A 21230-nucleotide genomic window follows, 5' to 3' on the forward strand; every position below is an offset into this window, starting at 1 on the left:
AGCATGAGAGGACATGACATGAAATAAATGTGGCGTGGCAACAATAACATCGTAACATGTGACACGACGACAGCGTGACCACAACGTTCTCCTTCAGCTCCAGAGGAAACGCCACATAGGGAATGACATCGTGGCGCTGGTGTTCCAGGAAGAGGCCACGCCTTTTGTCCCCGACATGATCGCCTCCAACTTCCTGCACGCCTTCATCCTGGTGCAGGTGGAGGAGCGCTGCTCCGACAGCACCTCCTACAAGGTGACAACACACATGTTGCACTTCCTGTTTTACATGTTTGGAGAAGCGTTCTCTCACTAACCACACCACGAGATGTCGCCAAATCATACGCACTGTACCTTTAAGACAAATTAAAATGATTTCATGTTTTCCACAGTGCATTATACTGTACACTATATGTAATCTCTTAACTGTACCTTAACGTCAGTGACAGTAGACTGTTTTGATTGACAGGTGTCCGTCACAGCACGAGAAGACGTACCTCCGTTTGGCCCGCCACTCCCAAATCCAGCTGTTTTTAAGAAGGTGAGAGGAAGAGGAGGTTTCACTCTGTGAGTCTGTAGAGTTCAGTATAAACTCCTGTGAAGCTGATGCTCTCTGTGTGTTTCAGGGTCCAGAGTTCAGAGAGTTTCTGCTCACTAAACTCATCAACGCTGAGATGGCCTGCTACAAGAGCGACCGCTTCGCCCGACTGGAGGTAACAACACCTCAACACACTACAGACTGTCTGCAGGGTCCAATGTAACGCAGTACTTTCATGGAAATACTCAAGTAACTTGTGCAGTACTCAAGTTAATGTACTGAGTTGTGGTGTTCCACAGGGCTCCAGTTTAGGTCCCCTGTTGTTTTCTATCTATATGCAGCACCTGGATCACCATACTCACACACATATGATAATACTAATGAGTGTGTGTGTGTGTGTGTGTGTGTGTGTGTGTGTGTGTGTAGGAGCGTACGCGGGCCGCCCTGCTGGACAGCCTCCACGATGAGCTGTACAGACGCTCCCAAAGCATGCTGGGATTGACGTCAGGTCTCGAGGAGGAGGGGCGAGCTGAGAACGGACACGCCCACGGAGGTCTGCTGGAGTCCATCAAGGTGTGTTTGTGTGTGAAACAGGGTTATATATATATAAATAAAACCAAAATAAGCAGTGAAAAATAATGTTAGTAAACTGAAACTAAAGAAAAACGATATCTTCTAAGAAAAACTAAACTGAAACTATATTTCCTGGTTAAAAAACTTATAAAAATAAACTAAAAATTAGCATTCAGTTTTAGTTTTTTAACTCTCGTTCTTCCTCCGTCAGAGGGCGATGCGAGGGCGGAGCGTCTCCATGGAGACCATGTCGCGAGGCGGGGCAGGTCTGCCCACCAGTCTGAGTGGGGGGGGTCTGGCACACATCAGCGCTGAGGTGAGTATCGATGATGTTTCTTACAGTGGTGATTGTTATCTAAGATGTTTCTTACAGTGGTGATTGTTGTCTATGATGTTTCTTACAGTGGTGATTGTTGTCTATGATGTTTCTTACAGTGGTGATTGTTGTCTATGATGTTTCTTACAGTGGTGATTGTTGTCTATGATGTTTCTTACAGTGGTGATTGTTGTCTATGATGTTTCTTACAGTGGTGATTGTTGTCTATGATGTTTCTTACAGTGGTGATTGTTATCTATGATGTTTCTTACAGTGGTGATTGTTGTCTATGATGTTTCTTACAGTGGTGATTGTTATCTAAGATGTTTCTTACAGTGGTGATTGTTGTCTATGATGTTTCTTACAGTGGTGATTGTTGTCTATGATGTTTCTTACAGTGGTGATTGTTATCTATGATGTTTCTTACCGTGGTGATTGTTATCTATGATGTTTCTTACAGTGGTGATTGTTATCTATGATGTTTCTTACCGTGGTGATTGTTGTCCCAGAGTCTCTGTTAACAGCTGCTGTGTGTTGTTTGTGTGTTGGATATCAGTGTAATGTGAAATCTCCTGTGAAGAGACGTTCAGGACTTTTTCCTCGTCTGCTGAGTGTCGACAGTCAAACAGAGAAACACAACCAGAGGAGGTAACTTTATTATTATTAATTACTGTTTCAGTGTCAGATGCTGCTGCTGAAAGCACAACCTTACATTTCTACTTAAACACCGGTCCAATAAACAACATGTCCAAACTCTTTCCACAGTTTCCCCCTGTCCTCCACTACATGTGATTCTTTAACTCTTTATTCTCTGTGTGTTATATTGATGCATCAGTCTCCTCAGTGAACAGAGGAGCTTCGACAGCTGCCACGCGACGCTGGAGGTGAGGTCAGAGCTACCGTCCAATCCCAGCTCTCCGGAGGCGGGACAACGAGACAGGTGTGTGTGACTGGGCAGGTCTTCCTCCTCGTTCAGTAACGCACCATGAAACGCAGTAATGTGCACATAAAGGCAGTGAAGAAGAAGACTTTTCTTGCAAACCATTCACCAAAACTCATCTAAGAAACACGTTGCATCATTTCCTTCATCATAAAAGCCTCACCAAGACGTGCATGTTGTTGAATAATTAGAACCCTGCGTTGACCACAGCAAATATTTAAGGACTAAAAGAAACCAGGACATACATTATGAGGAAATCAGGACCATAACGGCTAAAATGAAACTATAACTGTTGGTCCATCCAGAGAGAAACATGGAGACAGAAGACAGGATTATGTCAGCTGATGTTTTATTGTTTTTTATTGTTAATCTGCAGGATTCACATGAAGAAGGAGAGCAGTAAGATTTCCAGATCGACATCCAGCACCTGCAGCTTCAGCATCCCGGCTGACGACTCACACATGGTGAGGAAATGTCAAATACATGTAGAAGAGTGGAAGTAGAAAGTAGCATCCAATGTAAATACTCAAGTAAAGTACCTTGAGTTTGTACTTCAGGCTTCAGTAGGCCTACTTGTGTTTAGTCCAGTTTTTACACGTTTCCACTTTTTCCCGGATCGATGTTAAACTGCTGTCGATGAAGCGCAACACTTTTCACATTAAAAGCCTCCCAATAATAATCAGACTGGAAGACTTTTAATGTGAAATCAATCAGCTGTAAGTGTTGAGATGCGTTCACAGCAGCTGGGAAAATAGAAAGAAAAGTGAAAAGACGAATTAATTGGTGAGGCACACATTACATCAAGACATCAGGAACAAACTAAAACAGGATATTTTAATATAATATTAGTAATCTCTCTCTCTCTCTCTGTGTGTGTTTAGCTCGCCCAGGCTGTGATGGCAGAAGGTCAAAGTTCAAGTCCGCTCATCGTCTGTCGCAGCCCAACAGGTTCAGTTCAACTTCCTGCTGCATTCACACACACTGGTGACACATTTAGATTTCACGTTCACCGGTGACATATTTATTTATTTATTTATGTATTTACTTATTTATTTATTTATTTATTTATTTATGTATTTACTTATTTATTTATTTATTTATTTATTATTTTGTTTTCTTTTTTTCTTTAACCTTTAATCTTTGTCTTGTTTTTATTCTTGTAATTATTTTTTTCTATTTATTTATTTTTTTCTAATTTGTTATCAATTTTACTCTTTCACTATAAAATATATTAACAAGTAAGTATGTATGAACAACGTCACATATAAGCAAATGTAAATTCACGTTAACTCCTGCACAAAAAAAAAAAAATTTTCTTCTCTCGTCTTTCAGAGATGAAAAATAAAAACTCTCCCAGATCCAACCTCAAGTTTCGTTTTGACAAGTTGAGCCACTCTGCTGCAGTAAGTCCGTCTGTGTATATAGATCTATATATATATGTTCTTTTCTTTGTTTGTCTTTGTGACTCTGTTCATATTCAGGTAACTGTCAGTCGAATAATGAAACAGTACAAACTGAGTCTCTCTCATTCACTTCAAGTTTCCGTCTAAATGCAGCGCACATTTTAACCAAATCACCAGAAAAGCATCTTAATAAAAACCGACTGAGTGTTTGTTTCCATCCACGGCTGTTGTGTGAATATCAGTATAATATCTATAAACAGCTGGTTGGTGCCATTAAAGCACCACAGAAGAAGAAGAGGTGATGAAAAGAGCTCCGTTTGTGTTCAGCTCTTCGTCATCATTTATTCACTCTCAGGTTGCTGAACTTTATCTCACCGCTACTGAATGTGAACTATAAATAATCTTTAATAAGTGTTGAGATGTTTCTGTGCAGCTCAGATTGGTGTTTTTGTTCAGGAACATGTTTTGTGACTGTAATAACGTCCGTCTGTGTTTCCGTCTGCAGGGGAACTAGACTGTGAAGACGGCAGTGGGAGGTGAGCATCGATGTTGTGATGCTGAAAAATCTGTTAAAATCCTGCAAGAAAAACAAAAATCCTCTTTCTGTCTCCAAACATCCTGCTTCTGTCTCCTCACTTTTACAGTTTCAGGTGGATGTTTTTAGGAAGTACTCAGATCTTTAACTTCAGTAAAAGATCTAATGAAAGTACTAACTAAAATGAAGAAGAAAACTGAAAGCTGAAGAATAAAGAAGGGTTTTTAGTTTTTAATATTTGTAATTTTCTCTTCTTTCACTTTTTATTTTGCAGAATAACAACAAAGAGGTTCAGTCAAACACCAGCCTCCACACAGGAGGAGGAGGAGGAGGAGGAGGAGGACATTAATGTGAAGACACTGATGGACCGTCACACACTGAGGATAAAAAGGGAAAACACTTCAACACATTCGTCCTTCGCTGCTGCAGCTGCATCTTTTCTGCTTAGACCTGCAGGACTGTGCATGTCAACACACACACACAGAGGCTGAAACGTTCACACACACACACACACACTCATTCACGTCATTTAAAGGGTCACTCTGTCAGTTTTACACATGAAAGTGAGTTTGCTGGTCATGTTTAGCCTCCGGAGGAGAAACAGTAACACTGATGATGTCATAGTGATGTCATCAGGATTATGTCAGGGTGCAAGGGCTCTATTTTGGCGTCAACGCCGAGTCGCCTGGTCGCCAGTCGACTGGTGATGTCCTGCAAAAACATGCAAAAAACTAGAGCGCATTTTAACTCTATTTTCTTTAATGCAGTTTGGTGATATTTAGCTACAGTTGGTTAATGTGTGGATCAAATAAAACGTCCGAAAATGTCCGAAAAAAAAGTCGAAAAGATCTCCCAAAAATGTCAAAATAATTCCCAAAAATATTCGAAATAAATGTCAGAAAAAAGTCAGAAAGAATTTCGAAATGTCAGAAAAAAGTCCTAAAAATGTCCAAAAAATTCCAAAAAAAAGTTTGAAAAATGTCCAAAAATATTCACAACATTTTTGAAAATTTTCCAAAAATATCTGAAAAATTCCAAAATTTTTCCAAAAATATCTGAAAAATTTCCGAAATTTTTTCCAAACAAGAGTTTAAAAAAGTCACAATTTTTTTTTAAATTTTCCAAAAGAAAATTCTGGAAAAATGTCCCAAAAAATGTTCGAAAAAAATTCCCCAAAATTGCCTCGAAAAATGTCCGAAAAAAGTTCGAAAAATGTCCAAAAAAATTCCCAAAAATTTCACAAAATATCCAAAAAAATTCACAAAAATTTCCGAAACATATCCAAAAGATTAAAAAAAATATCCAAAAAAAATTTAGAATGCCAAAAAATTCTGAAAAACGTCCCAAAAAAAAGTTCAAAAAATGTCCAGACGATGTCACAAAATTTCCGAAAAAATTACCAAAAGAAGATTGGTGAATCCCGGGTTCTATAGTACATTATTTCTTTATAACAGACCGTTGCTATGGTCGCAGATCTGATGTCGGTCTCTGGAGGACCGTTTTTGTGTCAAATGATTGATTTCTTCAGTAAGTAGCCGTGTAATAAGCGGGATAATGTACAGCTAGCAGGTCATTGTTCAACAGGGCAGTACAGTATGACAGTTAGTACACAGTACATGCTGTGTAGTATTAGTATGTTGTGTGGAACTAGAGATGTACAGTATATATATATACTGAATGTTAGATACTGATGATGTCGTATTAATCAGGGACACCGAGCAGAACTGAAGGCCGATGTTCACTGAAAACTGGTCGGACAGGAAAATACCTTCATAAATAACATATTTATACACACTCATATTTAATTATTTAATATTGAATAAATCTGATATGTTTCAATCCTCAGGAGACACAAAGCTTAAAGAATGCAGCTTGAGATTTACTGTAAGTTAATAAAAAGAGGAGAAGTTGTTATTTTAGCGTGTCCATCCTCAGTGAACATCGGCCTCCACGTTGTTCTGGATCTGACACACTAAATATTGTAAATGTCATTTCTTTGTATCTTCAGATGACGTCTGTACGTTTACAAACATCAAGCCACCGTTTTAAATTTAATCATCTTCACGACCGAAAACTTGTTCAATCAAACAGTCGAACCTGCAACAACACTAATGTTTAATGTTGAAGATATTTACGTTAACACTGAACGTTCTCAGCTGAACACGACCGACTAAAAACCTGCAAAAACAAGAAGCTTCACTGACGTTTGATGCAAAAACTGACAGAAAACTCATGAATATTTTTGCACTAAAATGACACAAAGCTCTGTGGACGTTATATATGTGTATATATATATACATATATACTGTATATATATGTATATATATATATACATATACACATGAATATTAAATATGTACAGTCTGAACCGGAGCACTGACTCAACTGTAATTGTCTTGATTGCACTGAGAGCACAACAATCTGTTCCTTCTGTTCTCGCTCTGATTTCAGGCGTTAATCTCTTTTTAATAATAATATTTTATTTTGAAAGGGAGGATGTAGCATAAAACCCAGATGTCTCTGTGTGTGTTCGACGTGCTGCATCTTGATGGAGGTTTCTGTGATTCTGACTCTATAAAGTTTTGAGACTTTTGCACTTTGTTTCACTGATGTTTTTGTGGTGCTTGTTATTGTTTCTTATTCCTGATTAAAATAAATTTCCTGTTTATTCCTCCATTAATAAATTCACTGTAAAAATGGAAAAAAAATTGAAGATTTCAAGGCAACAATCTTCAATAAAGTGAACATATTTACTATAAGTTTTGCCTTTGAGTCAGTTCAGCTTACAATGTTTTATTAGGTTCCTAGTTAGTTTTGATTTACAGTTTATTTTGTCATTAGTAAAACCAAAGAATGTATATTGATAAGAAGTGAAAGTCAATTGTTTGTTTTATTGCAACATCAGCGCCCAGCAGCAGAGCTACGCTCCCGGCATTTTGGACTGAAAGCGACTACCGGACGCCAGAAAAACATCAAAGTTAAGTAAATAGTTAAAGTTATGACTTTATTCTCGTAATATTACAATTTTCTTTCTCGTAAAGTTCTGACTATTATCATAATATTACAACGTTTTTTCTCATAAAGTTATGAGTTTATTCTCGTAATATTAAAAAAAAAATTCTCGTAATATTATCACTTTATTCTCGTAATATTACGACTTTTTCTCGTTAAGTTATGACTTTATTCTCGTAACATTACGACTTTTTTTCTCGTTAAGTTATGACTTTTTTCTCGCATTATTACAACTTTTTTTTCTTTAAATAGTATGACTATTCTCGTAATATTACAACTTTTTTCTCGTAAAGTTATGACATTTTTGTAATATCGCAACTTTTTTTTTTTCTCGTGAAGTTATGACTTTATTCTTGTAATATTATGGGATTTTTTTCTCAAAGTTATGACTTTATTCTCATTAAATTACGACTTTTTTATCGTAATATTAAAAAAAAAATTCTTGTTAAGTTCTGACTTTTGTTCTCGTGATATGGCTTTATTCCCATTAATGTACGACTTTTTTTTTCTTGAAATGTTATGACTTTATTCTCGTAATATTACAACTTTTTTCCCCTGCATATGTCCCTTATATATATATATATATATATATATATATATATATACTTATACTATAGATATATGAATCATAATCATCATATTAATAATGAACACAGCCTCCTCCAGGTGGCGCTGCTGCTCCGCTGTAACGTGTCTGCTGCCACCACCGAAGAAGAAGCGGGAGGACTGAGCCGTTTCCGGGTCACGGCAGCAGCTTGTTGTCCGCCGTTAGCATTAGCATTAGCATTAGCTCCGTTAGCATTAGCAGGTTAGCAGCATGGCGGCGGTGCGCAGCAGCAGCTTGTTGGTCTCAGTGAAGCCGGACCGAGACAGCGGCTCCGACCCGTCACAACCAGACTCCGGCTCAGAGTCCGGGTCGGACCGGGACGCCCGGGATGCTGAACCGATGGAGGTGGAGGAGGGCGAGCTGGAGACGGAGGACCGGTCCGGTAACCGCTCCGTTAACCGGGACCTGAAGGAGCTGCTGCCGGTAAGAGACCCACCAGGCCGCACCAGACCGGGGGCTGGAGTCTGCTGCAGGCCGGCGGCAGCGCGCTGAGGGCCGGCCTGCAGTCCCCTGGACTCCAGCTGCTCTGTACGGGGGACTAGTGGTGTCAGAACCGGGATGACGTTAACACGGTTCACTAGTCTACACCGGAGAGAGTTTATATTTAATAACATGTGTTTACTGGTTTATTATTTCAGTCACTTGTTGCTGTGTTTGTATGTGAGTGACGCTCCACCAAACTCCACTAAGAAAACTACTATTTTAATGTTTTTAACCTTAAAAGAAGGCAGGTTTTTAAAAATAACTGAAAACAATTAATGATTATAATACACTGATAATCATTTATTAATTCGGCTGGTTTTTCCTGTCATAGTATGACTTTATTCTCGTAATATTACGACTTTTTTCTCATTAAATTAAGCCTTTATTCTCGTAATATTACAAGAAAAAGTCGCAATTTAATGAGAATAAAGTCATAACTTTACGAGAAAAAAGGTAATATTACGAGAAGAAAGCCATAATTTAATGAGAATAAAGTCATACTATTTCTAGAAAAAAAAGTCGTAATATTACAAGAAAAAGTCGCAATTTAATGAGAATAAAGTCATACTACATCTATAAAAAAAGTCGTAATATTACGAGAAAAAATCTAGTTTATATTTAATAACATGTGTTTACTTGTTTATTATTTCAGTCACTTGTTGCTGTGTTTATATGTGAGTGACGCTCCACCAAACTCCACTAAGAAAACTACTATTTTAATGTTTTTAACGTTAAAAGAAAGGCAGGTTTTTAAAAATAACTGAAAACAATTAAATATTATAATACAGATAATCACTGATTAATTCGGCTGTTTTTTCCTGTCATATTATGACTTTATTCTCGTAATATTACAAGAAAAAGTCGCAATTTAATGAGAATAAAGTCATAACTTTACGAGAAAAAAGGTAATATTACGATAAGAAAGCCATAATTTAATGAGAATAAAGTCATACTATTTCTAGAAAAAAAAGTCGTAATATTACGAGAAAAGGCTAGTTTATATTTAATAATATATGTTTACTTGTTTATTATTTCAGTCACTTGTTGCTGTGTTTATATGTGAGTGACGCTTCACCAAAATCCATTAAGAAAACTGCTATTTAAATGTTTTTAACCCTAAATGAACGCAGTCTTTTAAAAATAACTGATAACAATTAAATATTATAATACACAGACAATCACTGATTAATTCGGCTGGTTTTTAATACACAATTTGAGAGATATGATGAGGTAGTTCCTCTGTTGTTACCACCAACAGACACCATACACAACACTATGATTTCACCTGTCTGGTGTCATATGAGTGTAAAGGTGTTATTGCAGGTCTCCGTTGGTTAACCTGCATTGTGTTTGACAGGGTATGTTTAGTTACTGTTTTACTTGGTCAAATGATAATGAAAGTACCAGTTGTTTGAACAGGAGTTTCAGCTTCAGGGAGGTTTGATGTCTTAAAGGTCACTAACACAGTTTTAAAGGTCAATCTCTGGTGTCAGAAACAGAAAAGCTGATGAGTGAAAACTGAATAATGTTCTCTAAACTTACTGACAGAAGTCACTGAAATGTGTTATATTTTTTTTCGCAGGATACGCTTTCTCGTAATATTACGACTTTTTTTCTCGTAAAGTTATGACTTTATTCTCGTAACATTATGACTATTTTATCCTACTTTTATTCGACTAATGTTCTCTAAACTTACTGACAGAAGTCACTGAAAAGTGTTGTTGTGTTTTGTTTTTGCAGGATACGAGCCGGCGATATGAGAACAAGGGTGGAGCGTTCATCACTGGGATCGATGTGAACTCTAAGGTAGGACACCAACGCAGACGTCTATATTACCTAAGTTTACTCGCACAGCGATTTAGTAGAGTATTTAGAAGTTAGGACTTTATTCTCATAATATTACGACATTCTTTGTAAAGTTATGACTTTAAAAGCTGACTTTTTATTTTAAAATTTCTTGCCATGTCTGCACATTTATAACACTTAATGTTACGTGTGAGCTCGTTCAGGAGGAAGACGTGAGTTTAATAACTGAACTGAGCTCAAAGTGACCTCTAAATATACGTCTCTGAACGTACAGGAAGCGTCACATTAAAAGTGTGTTTGTGTTTTTTATCAGGAGGCGATTGAAAGGAAAGAGAAGCGAGCGAGACGTTTCCATTTCCGTCCCGAGGACAACGCCGACCAGAGGACGGTTTTCATGGATAAAGACACCATGAAGAAAGGTGAGAGGAGCAGAGTGACGGCTCACAGGTGTTAAACATCACGGCTCTGTTTGTGTCTTTGGTCAACCTGTCGTCTTCTTCTTCTTCTGTGGTGCTCAGCTATCCCCAGTCTGCGCATGGAGGCCATCTACGTGATGGGCGTGGACCACATGAGCACGCAGGACGTCTTTGGATACTTTAAGGAATATCCTCCAGCGCACATCGAGTGGATCGATGACCAGTCCTGTGAGTTTAACACAGTAGTGGAGGAAGTATTCCTGTCCTTTACTACAGTAAAAGTACTAATATTACAGTATATAAAATACTGTGTTACAGTAAAAGTACTAATATTACAGTATATAAAATACTGTGTTACAGTAAAAGTCTTACATAGAAAATGTTCCGGTCGGTATAATCAGTAAAATGTTGTTAAAGTAACGATGAGGAGGTCGTTGTTCTAAAAACTACACACCTGATTCCAGAGATCCTCTGTGTGTCTGAACACCACCTGATCGTTTCCTAGGTAACGTGGTTTGGCTCGATGACAACACATCCGTCCGAGCCCTCGTCAACGGCAGCCGAATGCCCGACCCGGAGGCGGTTACCACGGAGACGGAGAGCACTGACCAGTCGGGCGAACAGACCAAAGGTCAGTCCGTGTTAAAGAGATAATCTCTCGGCAGGTTGTTAACAACTGAGTGTGTGTAGAACTGAAGTGTGTTGTTCACCTCACAGTTCGTCGGGGTCAAACGTCAGATGATGATGATGATGATAATGAAGAGGAAGAGGGCGAGGTGGAGGAGGAGGACGAGGAGGAAGCGGTGAAGAAGAGCAGCGAGGAGATCGAGGTGATCGAGGTGAAAGACATGAAAGACAGTGACGGAGAGGCGGAGCAGAAAACGAAGGCGGAGGACGTTCAGGTAGAGTTTACTGAAATAACACAAACTGATCGGGTTTATTGATCAGCTCCGATCACTGATCAGTTTTATTGATCAGCTCCGATCACTGATCAGGTTTATTGATCAGCTCCGATCACTGATCGATGAGGATAACGTCTGTGTGTCTCAGGTGGAAGACCTGTCGCTGACGGAGAGAGAGTCTCTGCTGAGAAACGACCTGCGACCCGCCATCAAACCCTTCAAAGGAAACAAACTCTTCCTGCGGTTCGCCACACACGGTGAGTTCAAGTTAACCGTCAGTTAAACCGGGTTCAAGTTAACCCTCAGTTAAACCGAGTTAAAGTTGACCTTCAGTTAAACCGGGTGTGGTTGTGTGTTTGTGTCTCCAGACGATAAGAAGGAGCTGGGCGCCGCTCGTCGCAGCCGTTACTACATGAAGTACGGAAACCCGAACTACGGAGGCATGAAGGGAATCCTCAGCAACTCCTGGTGAGACTCCGACTCCGTTAACTCTTCTGGTTATTAAAGGAACAGCTGATGTTTTTACTGCAGCAGAATAATATAAAATATAGGGAAAGTGAAAAAATGAATTGAAAAGTTTCCGTTTGTCAGATGTTTCCTCTGTAGACAATATGTAATGTGAGATATATATAAATATAAATAAAACATAATGTAATGTCCTGTGTGTCTTCAGGAAGAGGAGGTATCACAACAAGCGGATCCAGCGAGACGTCATCAAGAGCAAGAAGCCTCTGATCGGAGACAACATGGGACACACGCCGCCGTACACCCACCGACACTCCGGTAAACTCCGACAACAGTTCACAATCACACGCCGCCGTACACCCTCCGACACTCCGGTAAACTCCGACAGTTCTCACTCTCTAAAGAGACGATGACGTGGTGAACGTCAGCATGTTAAATTAGCAGGAGGAGCTTCAGAGGATTCTCACTGATCCCGTCGTCACAGTTTACAGATCACAACGACCTTTTTGTGATGACTAAGAGGCCAAAACCTGCCAAAATAAAAAATGAATAAATATATAAATGATTCAATAAATAAATGTCATTAAATGTAGCAAAAATAATATTATAAATAAATGTAGCCATTAATTAATTGATAAAATGGGACAAATTGATATTTCTGTTTTAATTTAATCTTTATTTATTTATCTTTGTATTAATTCCCTTAATTATTTACTCTTCTGTTAAATATTCCCTTTTTTATTTATGTATTTATTTTTTATTATTTTATATTTTTAAATATATTTATTTATTTTTGCATTTATTATTTTATTAATTTATTTTCACTTTTTGTATTATTATTATTATTATTTTATATTTATTTTTAAATGTATTTATTCAGGATTTTCCCGTTGCATTTCACCCTTTATTTATTTCCTCAAACTTATTTATTTCTGTATTCTTCTCTGGTTACTTCTTGTCTGACTGCGTTAGAAACAGTTGAGAGTTATCCGTCTCACTGCGCTGCATCACAACAAATCTGCGCCATGACTGCATTGCTTTTGGTTTTGAGTGCGCTTGTTGCACGTCTCAATTTAAAGTCATTTGTGCGCGCTAAAGACGCAACATGTGAACGGCCCTTTAGTTGAATACCAAATACAGAAAACTAGATTCTTTTCTCTTTGAGACCTCACGTTGAGAGATCTATTAATAAGTAGGACTAAAGGAGTAAAGTAGGGCGGCACTATAAATAATATAGATCTAATAAATGACAAAGTTCTAAAAATGTTAAATGTACGAACACAAGCTGCCAAACAAGTAAGTACAAGTAATATACGTTAAATGATTATTTAAACTTCACTGATGAAGAGCTGAGCGTCCTCCTTCTTGTTCTTCTTCTCTCAGCTGACCTGGTCAACCTGCCGGAGGAGCCCATCAAGGAGGAAGAGGAGGAGGAAGAGGAGGAGGAGGGCGGCGACGAGGACATGGAGGACGACAGGGTGGTGGAGTACAAAGAGCGTGGTGACCGGGAAAGAGGAGAAAGGGGCGGCGGCGGTGGCGGTGTTAGCGGCGGCGGTGTTAGCGGCGGTGGCAGTGTTAGCGGCGGCGTTGTTAGCGGCGGCGTTGTTAGCAGCGGCTCGCGTTCGCTGGGGGCGGGGCTCCGTAGCCGGGTGGAGCGCTCCCCGTCTCCGTGGTCGGAGTCGGACGAGATGGACTACGACCTGGAGCTGAAGATGATCTCCACGCCTTCGCCCAAGAAGAGCAAGAAGATGACGATGTACGCCGACGAGGTGGACACTCAGCTGAAGAGCATCCGGTCAGAGACGCCGCCGTTTATTTTCATCTGTTTAATTACAGCACTGAAAAATGTGACATCATAATAATGATAATAATAATAATAATAATTGTAGTCCACATGAGATCATGTAACAGGTTTTACAGTTAATTTAAAAGTCCTGAATATAAATGTTTAGATTTAAATGATTTAACTGACTGTTTATTTGGTGTTGTGTCGTGAGCAGGAACCGGGTCGGGGAGTCGGGATCACAGACTCGGGCCAAATCCACGTCGCCCCCGAAGGTGATGGACGTCCGGCAGCTGCTGGAGGAGAAAAGAAAAGGTCTCTCTCAGCACAGACAGCCCCCCCCGGTGGCCACCAGCGGGAAGACAGGTCTGATGTTCAGCTCAAACACGTCTTCTGGTTATCTATATGTTGTATATGTGATGTATTTGCTGCTGAGGACTAACTGACGTTACTGTTTGCAGATGTGCGGCAGCGGTTGGGTAAAAGGCGCTACTCTCCCGACAGTCGGCGCTCCCCCTCCCCCGTCTCCCCCAGAGACACGCCTCCCGCCAGAGAACCAATCGGAGACGTGCATCGCAGGCTGGGCGTGGCCAGTCAAGACAGCAGAGGCTCTAATTCATCCAAAGACAGGAAGACAGGTGAGAAGGAATAGGCCCAAGCAACAACATGGTGAAGACCAAAAACCAACATGGTGACGACCAAAAACCAACATGGTGACGCCCCAAAAACCAACATGGTGATGGCCAAAAACCAACATGGTGACGCCCCAAAAACCAACATGGTGACGGCCAAAAACCAACATGGTGACGCCCCAAAAACCAACATGGTGACGGCCAAAAACCAACATGGTGACGCCCCAAAAACCAACATGGTGACGCCCAAAAACCAACATGGTGACGCCCCAAAAACCAACATGGTGACGGCCAAAAACCAACATGGTGACGGCCAAAAACCAACATGGTGACGACCAAAAACCAACATGGTGAAAACCAAAAACCAACATGGTGACGACCAAAAGCCAACATGGTGACGACCAAAAACCAACATGGTGACGCCCCAAAAACCAACATGGTGACGACCAAAAACCAACATGGTGACGCCCCAAAAACCAACATGGTGACGCCCCAAAAACCAACATGGTGACGGCCAAAAAAACAACATGGCGACGGCCAAAAAAACAACATGGTGACGACCAAAAACCAACATGGTGAAAACCAAAAACCAACATGGTGACGACCAAAAGCCAACATGGTGACGACCAAAAACCAACATGGTGACGCCCCAAAAACCAACATGGTGACGGCCAAAAACCAACATGGTGACGACCAAAAACCAACATGGTGACGCCCCAAAAACCAACATGGTGACGGCCAAAAAAACAACATGGTGACGGCCAAAAAACCAACATGGTGACGGCCAAAAACCAACATGGTGACGGCCAAAAACCAACATGGTGACGGCCAAAAACCAACATGGTGACGCCCCAAAAACCAACATGGTGACGCCCCAAAAACCAACATGGTGACGGCCAAAAACCAACATGGTGACGGCCAAAAGCCAACATGGTGACGGCCAAAAACCAACATGGTGACGACCAAAAACCAACATGGTGACGCCCCAAAAACCAACATGGTGAAAACCAAAAACCAACATGGTGATGGCCAAAAAACCAACATGGTGACGACCAAAAGCCAACATGGTGAAAACCAAAAACCAACATGGTGATGGCCAAAAACCAACATGGTGAAAACCAAAAACCAACATGGTGATGCCCCAAAAACCAACATGGTGATGGCCAAAAACCAACATGGTGAAAACCAAAAACCAACATGGTGAAAACCAAAAACCAACATGGTGACGGCCAAAAACCAACATGGTGACGGCCAAAAACCAACATGGTGAAAACCAAAAACCAACATGGTGAAAACCAAAAACCAACATGGTGATGGCCAAAAACCAACATGGTGACGACCAAAAGCCAACATGGTGAAAACCAAAAACCAACATGGTGACGGCCAAAAAACCAACATGGTGAAAACCAAAAACCAACATGGTGACGACCAAAAACCAACATGGTGACGGCCAAAAACCAACATGGTGACGGCCAAAAACCAACATAGTGACGGCCAAAAACCAACATGGTGACGGCCAAAAACCAACATGGTGACGGCCAAAAACCAACATGGTGAAAACCAAAAACCAACACGGTGAAAACCAAAAACCAACATGGTGAAAACCAAAAACCAACATGGTGATGGCCAAAAACCAACATGGTGACGACCAAAAGCCAACATGGTGAAAACCAAAAACCAACATGGTGACGGCCAAAAACCAACATGGTGACGGCCAAAAACCAACATGGTGACGGCCAAAAACCAACATGGTGAAAACCAAAAACCAACATGGTGACGGCCAAAAACCAACATGGTGACGGCCAAAAACCAACATGGTGACAGCCAAAAACCAACATGGTGAAAACCAAAAACCAACATGGTGAAAACCAAAAACCAACATGGTGACGGCCAAAAACCAACATGGTGACGGCCAAAAACCAACATGGTGACGGCCAAAAACCAACATGGTGAAAACCAAAAACCAACATGGTGACGGCCAAAAACCAACATGGTGATGGCCAAAAACCAACATGGTGAAAACCAAAAACCAACATGGTGAAAACCAAAAACCAACATGGTGACGACCAAAAGCCAACATGGTGAAAACCAAAAACCAACATGGTGACGGCCAAAAACCAACATGGTGACGGCCAAAAACCAACATGGTGAAAACCAAAAACCAACATGGTGACGGCCAAAAACCAACATGGTGACGGCCAAAAACCAACATGGTGACAGCCAAAAACCAACATGGTGAAAACCAAAAACCAACATGGTGAAAACCAAAAACCAACATGGTGACGGCCAAAAACCAACATGGTGACGGCCAAAAACCAACATGGTGACGGCCAAAAACCAACATGGTGAAAACCAAAAACCAACATGGTGACGGCCAAAAACCAACATGGTGACGGCCAAAAACCAACATGGTGACGGCCAAAAACCAACATGGTGAAAACCAAAAACCAACATGGTGACGGCCAAAAACCAACATGGTGAAAACCAAAAACCAACATGGTGACGGCCAAAAACCAACATGGTGACGGCCAAAAAAAACAAATTGACGACGGCCTAAACACCAATCAATTAATCCACAAAATAAACGTCAGGATGAATCAATAATAAAATGAAAAGTGTTATAAAATCTGTTATACTTTGTTATATTGATAAACTGTTGTTTGTTTTTAACCCCGTCCTCTCCTCCTGCAGGCGGGCTGTGGAGCCGACTCGGCGCTGCCGAAGACGACAGCACCGCCGGACGTCACGAGCGTCACAGCTCCAGCAGCTCCAGCAGCCGGCCGGCGGGCCTCTTCTCCTCCTCGGGGAGGAGCGACGCTGGCGAGGGCGGCGGTGTCGGCGGCAGCGGCAGCAAGAAAGGAGGAGACGGAGAGGAGGAAGTTGAGGTGGAGGAGGAAGACGACTCGACGCTGCAGAAGATGTGGGGCGCCATGATCAAACAGAAACAGGAGCGTCTGACCCACAAGATCAAGAAGAGCCGGCTGGACAACCTGCCGTCGCTGCAGATCGAGATCAGCCGCGATAGCAGTGACGACTCCGACGCCTGAAGAGGAGGAGGAAGAGGAGGAGGAGGAGGATGAGGAGGAGGAGGAAGAGGAAGAGGAGGAGGAGGAGTGAGACCAGTCAGAGGGTTTCTCTTTTGAACTTCACGTCACTCTTTTCTCCAAGTACAATAATACAAAGACATGAAGACTGCAGATCTAAGGCCAGTGTGGGGGGGGGTTTCTTTTTTCATATCGTGTCTCTGCAGTACAGGAGGGACGGCTGAACGGGTTCTACCAGGCACAGGTCCAGGGGCCCCGAGGGTGCAGGGGTCCAGGGGCCCCGAGGGTCCGGTTCCCCCTGTGGGAGTGACTGTTAAAAGTAGAGATCTCCTCTCTTCTGCTCTTTTAATATCAAGAATCTGCAACCAAATTTATAAAGAAACACAAAAATGTGTTGTTATGATGCCTGAATTTGGTTAAGTCATAAAAAACTGTTGGATTTCTTCTAAAGTCAGACAAATAAATACAGTCATAAAGTCCAGTTCACCTGCAAAACGTCACTGGAAGAGACGCAAACCGACCGCCGAGAGACGCAAACCGACCGCCGAGAGACGCAAACCGACCGCCGAGAGACGCAAACCGACCGCCGAGAGACGCAAACCGACCGCCGAGAGACGCAGATGATGCCACAAAAAATGGGACCAAATAAAAAAAATGTGTTGTACCTCAAAACCTTCAAAATAAGACGTACAAAGGCCTTTAGTGACGAATAAATGACACGAAAATGCCTGCAAGTATTATGTATTTATGGCTTTTATTGTGAAAGGGAAGACAGGAAGGAGTGGATCTGGTCTGCGCTGCCTGTGTCGAGGTTGTAATAAAAGGAGTAATAGAGTTAGGCGTCCTGGTTTCAGACTACGGAGCCTCCGTGTTGTTGTTTTATAATCCGCACAACGTGATTGGTTGATGCCTTTTATTTGCGGTGCGAAAGCTCAGAAAGCTTAACCTCTTTCTAGAAAGAAATTGGCGCCTTTTTCACCACAGAATATTCACGTTCTGAATGAAAGTATTCATGAAAAAACAGTTCTGAAGACGGAATGAATCACATGAAATAACACCCCGGTGTGTAAAGGCGTATTAATCGTACAGTTTGTTCTCATCTCCATAAACACCGGAGAGCTCTGGTTCAACTGCTGTTTGTGTAGGGGTGTGGGGGGGTCACAGGGGTCCGCTGTCCATTTATTAAATGTGCCGATATTAAACGTGATAGCTGAGGTGTTTCTCAGTGGGGCGGTATGATGTACATAGTCGTGTATTACCGACAGTAGATGGGGAAACCGAAGCTGTGATCTATTGTCTCTTCAAAGCCACCAGACTCCGTTCACAAAAACAGTAATTTTACCTCTCAGAACACGGGAGGTGCCGGTCTACCGCCGCCTCCATCGGTTACTTTGTTCGTGTTATTGTGAGACTTTGGTAGGAATGCTTTGAAGCTTTGACCGTTGCCATGGCAATCGACCTCCAAATCAATTATTGGATGCTTTGTTTTATGTATGTAATAATGTATAAATCCCTATGTGCGTGCGTGTGCAGAACGGCGGCGCTGTCCCGAAGCTACGAATACCTTCGAATATTTGTAAATCCCGGACGGTGAACTGGAGACAGTGAACGCAACCTCGTAGCTGCTAAGTTAACGCTCTCGGACGGTGAACTGGTGACTCAGTTGTCAGTTGTGCTCCTGCAGCTGGTGCACCGCTGCATGCGACGCACTAATCTTGTCGGTTAATAATGGGTTCACGAGGGTCGGTTAAGAACATTTTTCAAAATTAGCATCCCTACTTCGAAGCCCAAAAACATGGTATTCAGGACTAAGCCCTAGACTTTGGTGTTTTAGAAGGTTAGTTCTGATTCACCAAAGTCTCACAATAACACTAACTAACCGATGGATGCGGCGGTAGACCAGCTACTCTCTTGTGGGAGGGAAAATGACTGTTTTTGTGAACGGAGTCTGGTGGCTTTGAAGAGAGCGATATATAACGGCTTCTGATGGCGAGGTAAAGCGGTGAAAATATCGCGTACACTTAAACTGATATTGATTCTTTTATGATCTAAAATCAGTTTCGCTGCCGTCCCCGTCCACAGCAGCACATTTCTTTACTGAGAAACACCTGAACCTTTAACAGCCAGAAGATAGTCCCAGATATGCAGTAATATATCCCAGTTGTATTATTCTAGGATGTAACGGAGCATCATGGGAAACCCAATCAGATTCTCAGTTCACTAAATCATTCCTACGTTACTGTCGGACGCTGTCGGGGTTTGTTTCGTAAGTTAAAGTTTGTTTGAGAGAGTTGAACCCTCGACTTACCAACGACCATTCCTTTCCATCGTCTGGCTGCAGCTTCAACGTGTCGGCGATCAGATCCAGTTCAAAACTTCATTCAGAAAACGCTTTACATTTTGTTGGCCCCGTTCAGTCGGAGCAGAACTGTGACGCTCAGACGCAACAGGATCAACGAGTGATGAGTAACGATCTGACTCCACCTTTTCTCCTCCTCGCCGTTTCACTTCCTGTTTCCTCTGAACGCAGAACGAACTGAAGACTCTCACAGGAAACAGACACAGATTTTCTGATTGTGAATAAACACGTTTTGGGACGATTTTTTTCTTCCATTTTTTAAAAACTCTTGAGTTCCCTCGCCGCCGCCGCTGCTGACGGACTACTTCCTGTCTGTATGTGTGGACATTAACACGGTGTTGTACTTCCTGCAGTATGTCTGTACCAGTCGGCTCACATCATTTCTGTTATTGTTATATTATTTTGTAATCTAAACAACTCTCGGGGGGGGGGGGGGCACCATAACCGTACGAGACACGCCATGACATCACAGGTGACATCACTGCTGGTCATGAATTTAGATCATTATTAAAAATGTTTTATTTTACACGTCTGCAATTTTTTTATAATTTTACAGGAGTTTTACCGGAAAGAATTAAAGTGTAAAATAAATCAGTGAATTCAAATGATAGAATAAAATTATTTTTACTGTCATATCAGGTACAATCACATTTCACCACTTCTCTGTGTAGATAAAATAAAATAAATTAAAGCAGCATAAAAATAAAAAAGCACTAGTTAAATTAAATCATCATATATCTGGGATCCAGATGAAATCAAAGTGCAGCTCACTCACCTAATCATTATGTATTTATAATCAATTAATCAATTAAACTGCTGATTATTTTCTTGATTGTTTTGAATATAAACAGATTAGATAAAAACCTTCAGAGACGTCGTCCCTTCAGATATCTGGTTTTATTCCCATTTCTGTGATATAAAACGAAAGGACCACCAGAAAAACTGAGATTTATTTAGAAAAATATAGCCCTAATAAAAAATAAAATATAAGAATAAATAAAAAGATATAATTAGAAGATAAATTAAAAAAAAATTAAATTTTAAATTTTAAAAATGTGAAGAAAAAAAACAAAAAATATTGGCCTAAAATAATAAAAACAAAAGAAAAAAGTAAATAAATAATAAATAAGTAAAATTAAATATAAAATGTTTTTTATTTTCAAATTTAAGATAATACAAATAAAATAAAAGAATAAATAAGGAATCATTTATAGAATTAAATTAAAACATTTGAAAATAAATAATTTTATTTTCAGATTTTCAGTTTTATATTAAGAACACAAGTAAACAACAAGACAAAAGAACCAACACACCAAAACATATAGACCTAATAAAAAATATAAGAACCAGGCTGGTGTTTGATTACTGAGTCTAATAATATCTCAGAGCCGTACATGGCACACAGCGTTAACTCTCAGT

The 21230-nt window shown here is 40.7% G+C and overlaps 2 protein-coding genes and 2 long non-coding RNA genes across 8 annotated transcripts in view; 2 read left to right on the top strand and 2 right to left on the bottom strand.

Moving 5' to 3' along the window:
- LOC141753168 (rap1 GTPase-activating protein 2-like) overlaps window positions 1-6895 on the top strand; it is a 467886-nt gene extending 460991 nt beyond the window's left edge. For all 4 annotated transcript variants that reach the window (XM_074611578.1, XM_074611579.1, XM_074611575.1 and 1 more), the window contains 12 exons: window positions 98-253; window positions 467-538; window positions 624-710; window positions 962-1108; window positions 1320-1424; window positions 1981-2072; window positions 2260-2364; window positions 2741-2828; window positions 3246-3312; window positions 3697-3767; window positions 4273-4303; window positions 4577-6895. In XM_074611578.1, the coding sequence (XP_074467679.1) occupies window positions 98-253; window positions 467-538; window positions 624-710; window positions 962-1108; window positions 1320-1424; window positions 1981-2072; window positions 2260-2364; window positions 2741-2828; window positions 3246-3312; window positions 3697-3767; window positions 4273-4281 (999 nt within the window). In that variant the 3' untranslated portion in view covers window positions 4282-4303; window positions 4577-6895. The remainder of the gene's footprint in view (window positions 1-97; window positions 254-466; window positions 539-623; window positions 711-961; window positions 1109-1319; window positions 1425-1980; window positions 2073-2259; window positions 2365-2740; window positions 2829-3245; window positions 3313-3696; window positions 3768-4272; window positions 4304-4576) is intronic.
- The window catches only part of LOC141753169 (uncharacterized), a 33782-nt gene extending 13950 nt beyond the window's left edge, over window positions 1-19832 (bottom strand). Inside the window, exons 1-2 of the long non-coding RNA XR_012590402.1 lie at window positions 19559-19832; window positions 19112-19355 (exon numbers count right to left, since the gene is read on the bottom strand). This is a non-coding gene — a long non-coding RNA (uncharacterized LOC141753169). The remainder of the gene's footprint in view (window positions 1-19111; window positions 19356-19558) is intronic.
- On the top strand, window positions 7881-18004 carry ncbp3 (nuclear cap binding subunit 3). Of its 2 annotated transcripts, XM_074611574.1 has the most exons (14): window positions 7883-8344; window positions 10145-10210; window positions 10524-10629; window positions 10729-10854; window positions 11132-11257; window positions 11344-11528; window positions 11677-11785; window positions 11897-11996; window positions 12202-12311; window positions 13377-13516; window positions 13556-13788; window positions 13994-14142; window positions 14238-14414; window positions 17100-18004. In XM_074611574.1, the coding sequence occupies exons 1-14, from the start codon at window positions 8132-8134 to the stop codon at window positions 17453-17455; spliced, it is 2196 nt and encodes a 731-aa protein (XP_074467675.1). In that variant the 5' UTR covers window positions 7883-8131; the 3' UTR covers window positions 17456-18004. The 2 variants fall into 2 exon arrangements, with proteins under 2 accessions (XP_074467674.1, XP_074467675.1); XM_074611573.1 differs by having other exon boundaries at window positions 7881-8344; window positions 13377-13788.
- On the bottom strand, window positions 11375-11760 carry LOC141753171 (uncharacterized). The gene is made up of 2 exons (XR_012590404.1): window positions 11645-11760; window positions 11375-11604 (listed from the first exon to the last, which is right to left on the bottom strand). It is a non-coding gene; the product is annotated as an uncharacterized LOC141753171 (long non-coding RNA).
- Window positions 19833-21230: the final 1398 nt, after the last annotated feature.

Source organism: Sebastes fasciatus, chromosome 16 (genome assembly GCF_043250625.1).
Source record: "Sebastes fasciatus isolate fSebFas1 chromosome 16, fSebFas1.pri, whole genome shotgun sequence".
In the NCBI taxonomy this organism is placed as follows: Eukaryota; Metazoa; Chordata; class Actinopteri; order Perciformes; family Sebastidae; genus Sebastes; species Sebastes fasciatus.